The sequence below is a fragment of the Borostomias antarcticus genome, assembly GCF_949987555.1.
Source record: "Borostomias antarcticus genome assembly, chromosome: 23".
NCBI classification, from domain to species: Eukaryota; Metazoa; Chordata; class Actinopteri; order Stomiiformes; family Stomiidae; genus Borostomias; species Borostomias antarcticus.
Window position 1 is genome coordinate 9,419,717 of NC_140256.1, and position 6,016 is coordinate 9,425,732.

Sequence of the window (6,016 nt, forward strand, 5' to 3'; positions counted from 1 at the left end):
ACCTGTATTTTAAATTCAAGCATTGCCAGTGAACATAAGGTCGTTTCCATGTCATAACTTCTACTCAAAACATAGGCCTAATGGGATTCATATCAAGAGTAATATTCTGTATTCAATTGATTTATAGCTTATAATACACCCCGTGCAGAAAAATCTGTGTGAAATGATTTTGTGAAATGTTTAGGGCTACTCTTAAATCATTAAGAGCGTAAGCGAGAAAATAATAATAAAGCCCACCATAAACCGTCGACCATATATTTCCGAGTGTCTATTGGTTTGCGTCAAATATTATTTTATAACATTTAAAGACAGGGAATGCGGGGAGCACATTACAGCATTTCAAAAGTAGGCCTATGCAAATATAGGAAATCCGTTGAACACAAATCGAATGCGAAACACTTGAAATCCGACCTGCACTCGCAACTCGTTTGGGTCAGAGGTCTTGCATGATATTCTAATCATTCTAACAGGGAAACATGATTCTTGATGTTTTTATCATTTGCTGTTTTACATTTCTATTTCAGTTTAATTTAGTGTATTTACAGTGGACCTACGGTGGAGTGCAAGCATATGCCAGTTTATCAGACAGCAATGTATTGGCAAATGTCTAAGTGTTGCTGTCAGGATAACAGTTCAAATATAGCCTAGGCTACTCAATGTTGTAAGATAAATATGAGTCATTCAAAATTGTCAGAATTAATAACACTTCACTTAATTAACCCATATAAACACCCGACATTCAGAATATGTCTTTGGCAAACGTTTGGCAAACATATGACAAGTGAAACTTTTATAGGCTATACTTCACTTCAAACATTCACATTTCTTAGAGGATAAGACAACACAACACAATGTCGTATTAAGCCCCTACACGAGGCAAATAATGTTGACTGAATTCAGTCCAGTAGACTTCAAGTGATCTTTAACCCCGAATGCTTATCGTGTATTTAAGTTTAACAGAAGAGGGCAGCAGTGCGCCTGCGCCCCAACCCACTCCCTTGTTCGTTCAGCAATCAAGTGTGAGTTGGAAAGACATTTTACTTTTGCACTTGTGAAACTATAATGTTGAACCAATGACATACAATGATGACCCACGTGAAAAATACTTAGGCTATAGCAGCGATGTGATGCCACAAAGAAGCACAGAGCATAGCCTACTGAAATATATTTTTATATATTTGAGTGTCAGTCTTGATGTTAGCCTAGCCTAGGCTATATGAAGATGGAATTTGCCCTTCATCAAACCCTTTTTGTAACAGCACGATTGCTTATAATAATTCAATAAGTCAGAGTCTGTAAAGGTGGCGTGCGGCTGAAGTGAAGCCAGGTGATGTGTTCAGGCTTTAAGCCCGAAGGACGTCTTGATACCAAATTGTTTTGCTATTGTACCAAACGCTCGGCTGTAACACGAAATCCCTATTGAATAACTTATCAAGTCACATTGATTTCTTGTAGCACACACCCCATTTAGCCCTGTCCAAGGCCCACAGCCCCCCTAGTGCGAGAGGGAACTTAGACGTCTATAGAGCCTGACAAGTGGAAAATGGATGAAGCGAAAGCAACTTCAAAAACTTTTTTCTAAGAGGACTGGAGGAAAAACGGATCGAACCACAAACAATAGCCTATTAGTTTTAACACAGTTATTTTGAATATGTACGCTAATACGTCAGTGAAAAGGTTCAAAGTAGCCTTATTGTGATTCGCCTCTCATCATCGAAATAAATATTGGCACGTGGTCAGATTGAACTCATTTTTGCTTCTCGGGGGGATTGGCAACTGTCAGATTCCAAACTGCATCAGTTCAAGTGTGCTACGTGAAATGCAATCTAGTGTCTCAAAGTGTATTTCTGCTCACCGAAAAGCACAGAGGAACCGAGTGCAAACATAGATGATATAATCGAATGATGTTGCTCCCTATCACGAAGACGCAGTAGAGAATTCCAGTGTCGGTGGAACTGATCAAATTAAATATTGTTTTTCATGAATGCTTAATTCGGTTCGGTTTTATGAATGTATAGGCTAATGTCTTTGGTGCTCAACCCAGATAACAGCATATAGCTTTTAAGTAAAAACATATTATTCCCTGAAAATGGCCAACAACCACTTATGGCTTATTAATAGGTCTACAATACAAGCATAGCCTAGGCTACTTTGTACCAAATAGCCTATAAGTGTAGCCTATCGAAATGTAGAAAGTCATGGTCGGATTGATGTGTGTTTTGAACCAATGGGCTATATAGACAATAATTTCAATCTTGGGGTGATTATAATTTGTAAGGACAAAACACAAATTTTAGTCTAGTGGACTTGATCATTGGAGCACATGCTATTTTTTGTTTACATAGGACATATGGCTTCAACTATTGGAGGAGGGGGGGGGGGTTAGTAGGCTAATATCTTAATGTTGGCCTGTATTTCTATGTACATAGTAGCCTATATTTAATATAGGCTACAATGTGTTCGTTAAAACGTATGTGCTTTGCTATTCAGGACAGGCCAGCGAATAGTTATTGAGGGACATCGTTTCAGGGGTGCACGCAGACCTTTATAGCAGTATAGGACCAGTCTTACCTGCGTTATAGGCTGCTAAATCTGCTCCTGGTCCGGGGCTTTTCCTTTTCCTGGGCCTCCCTTTCTGTACCGTCCCCACGCCGTTGAAGTAGGATAGTCCTAGTGTGTTGGCTGTGCCCAGTCCTTTGTGAGAGGCTACGTCCGCATGATTGAAATGTGTCTGATATTCTCCCTGTATGAGAGTTTCAAAGTGCAGCCGACAGTACACCAAACTGTCTTTCATGCCAAAGTGGTCCCCGGTTGTTAGCATCTTGTTGCATGTTGTGCAAGTGAAACAGTTCAAGTGGTACACCAAGTCCCTGGCCCGCATCACCATCTCTGAGGCCGAGATTCCGAGGTGGCACCGGGCACATCTCTGGACAGAAAATCTTCTGCGGAGAGGACAGAGGCCGGTCAGTGTATTAATGTGAGCCTTTTGATCAGATTGGCCTTTTGTGCCCAGTATCAGTGTACCACAGTGCACCTGCAACAGCATGTTTGAGAGTAGGCTATGCAGAATAAAGGCTAGCATTATTCATCGAAAGGCCTGCTATTAACCCATGGCTGTCTCTACACTGAGTGATTCGTAATAGTTAAGGGGTTGACAAATCCGTTTAATTGGCATAGGCTATACGATTATTCTTTGGATAAGTAAATTGCATAATGAATGCTTTGATGCCTGCACATGCGAATATTTCTATATATAGATTTTTGTCTCTGCAGAGCAAAACAATATTTATAGAGGGTGGATTACCTGTAATAATCTTCCTTGCAGTAGATGCTTCCGTCTTTACTGAAGCAGGTGAGCTCTGATTCCAAGTTGAGTTTACATTCACAGCACTTCAGACAGCGCATGTGCCACTGTTTGTCCACCGCGAGCAGGTAATAGCGATCAGCAATCTTTCCGCCGCAGCCCGCGCACAGAGCCACTCTGTCACTGTTCATGCATGGCATGTTCTAAAACACACAGGGAACATAGTAAGGCCATGCCATCCAAAATCAAGTTAACATCTAGTTTTTCGATAGCCAACATAAGTCAGTTAAACCATAGCCATATTGTACTGAGATAATTCACTGAAAGAATATGGCCTAATATGAAAGGGCATAGGCTAATCGAAAATAAATATACGTCGGCCTAAAACTTTTCTCAGCCTATAGGCCTACTGAAATAAGATAAGATATAATATATAGGCTAGGTATAAGCTAATATAAGATATAGGCCTAATATAGATCATTTTAGTTTATATCCTAGTTGTTATTGTTTTATAATTCAAAAACACAACGACAATAGGCCTACAAACAAACAAAACACGCAGACACAGCTTTTCTGTTTTAATAAGCTATATTTAATTAGGCTATCGCATAGGCTACACGCGCACAATTTGCTGGATTGGCTACACTACCATTGTGTAGATATGTAGCCTAAATCGTCGATGCAATGCATGTTTATTTTTAATGTAACATTAAAGCATCACATTTCAATTACAGTAGTCTACAACACCAACAAAATAAAAATAAAATAAAAACATTTGCCAGAGGAGCGTAGCCTAATAGTTCTGGTATTATTATGTAGCCTACTTAGGCGATAGGCTATTATTGTTCCTTCAATGGACATTCGTTTGCCACATTTCAGAAATACGGGCATATTATTTGGTTTAATGTTTGTGATGTCTACAGCCAGTAATTAATTTGTAAATATAGACTTAAACAGGAAGAAAGCTGCAGAACTTTAATTGAAAAATATACATTTATTTAACTCTCACAATAGCATAACATCTTGATCCATTATCTTAAAATAGGCCTATATTTTGTATAATAAATGCACAATGACTCATTCACTGACACTCAATGCCCATTCACTGACTTTTCTGAAATTATTTTGGCTTTTCATATATTTGAGGAACTCCCCAGAATGTTGGCAACTGAAGTTTTCAGCAATTAGGCTATTTGATAGGTCATCCATTGATCCATCGATTGATCAATCGTTACACTGTAGTTAACTCTAAAACTTATTTTCCCAAAAGTTTTGGGAGTTGTTTTGTGCCTCGAACACAGCTACACCATGAAGCACATAAGCAAAATGTCACTCTGCTTACCGTTTCTGACTCTCCCATATCTATGGCCGAGCTGATCGCTGCTGACTCGCTCTTTCCTCTCCGTTCCATTTCTTCCACAACACCGTGCATATCGCCTCCAGGGAGGCCATGGAAAAGCATCGTTGCCGCAGACGGGATGATGTTATACGTGTTTTCTTCAGATCTGCAACCCAAGATTTCCATAAGACGCAAACCTAGCCCGTGCATTGGCACTCAGATAATTCCCTTCTTGGTGTGACAAGTAAGAAGTCCAGATCAGAAAAAAATATGAGGCAAAAATGGACACGTGTTCTCCACACTTCGTATCATTTGCCAATGAAAATCATCAGCCGACTCTCTGCAGCTCTCATTTTAACAAAGCTATGATTGATTAATTAATAAACGTACAGACTCCGACGTGTAGCCTATTGATGTGGCTATTTGGTGCTAAATATTAACACTACACTTCTTTGTTACCATGCGAGAAATTTAATTTGCCAAATTGACTACAGGAGACCATTAAAAACAAAAACATACCAACTAGCGAAGCCCTCGTTGCATGGGTCTGGTACCGGTCCCTCCTCCTCACCAAAATTTTGATTAAAATGATTTGCAGGGCATTGGTTAACGATGATTTATTTATTTTCAGAACAACGGTAACTGGATATTTCCACTACGTTAAATCATCTACCGTATCAGTGTAGGCTAATAGCAAAATGTTTTCCAAACGAATCGGTTGGGGGGGAAAAATCAAAGACACAGCATCATATTTGAAATAGTAGGCGCCTGCATCTCCGTGTTGCTGTCTCCTCGTCAGGGTCTCATAGAACTACTGTCCAAGTTGGTGGCAACGCAGATTTGATGTAAATCAATTATTTTCAAGAAAACAGAAGCTTTATCTCGTCGTTGGTATATGCATTTAGATCCAGTTTGAGTTCTGAGAGAAGCTGTTTTCCTAGGCAGTTTTTTTCTCTCTCTTTGCCAAGAAAGCTGCATGTGAGTAATCGAGTAGGAGGAGTTGACTATACATTCAGTTAAAGCAAGTGTCGAGCAGCCCTATCACTGTTCCACTGTCTCTGGCCCTGCAATACTCCCCGCGCCTTTTCTACAGGGACCCTTACGTCACGTTCCGCGATTTATGTTCATTGGTTGTTCAACATCACCGAATTCTTATTTTACTGATGCTGGAGCTGGCTGGTCTATTCTTTCCCTGGTTACCAATGACATGCTGTTTGGACTCATCCTTCTGTGGCTGCTGTCGACTTTTTGAACATTTTTAAATATGCTGCTGTTGTGCTTATAGTCAACAAAAGTACAACCCAAGAACAACCGTAGGGACGAGGAAAAGAAGAAGAATATAGGCCTAGATTGGTTTTTAATGATATTTTTGA

General features: G+C 39.8%; 1 protein-coding gene across 1 annotated transcript in view; it reads right to left on the reverse strand.

The window, feature by feature from the left end:
* The window catches only part of lhx2b (LIM homeobox 2b), a gene marked incomplete at both ends in the record, with an annotated part of 6,069 nt that extends 1,216 nt beyond the window's left edge, over window positions 1-4,853 (reverse strand). The window contains 3 exons of the mRNA XM_084457587.1: window positions 2,572-2,942; window positions 3,305-3,507; window positions 4,647-4,853. Of these exons, the coding sequence (XP_084313713.1) occupies window positions 2,572-2,942; window positions 3,305-3,507; window positions 4,647-4,853 (781 nt within the window). The remainder of the gene's footprint in view (window positions 1-2,571; window positions 2,943-3,304; window positions 3,508-4,646) is intronic.
* Window positions 4,854-6,016: the final 1,163 nt, after the last annotated feature.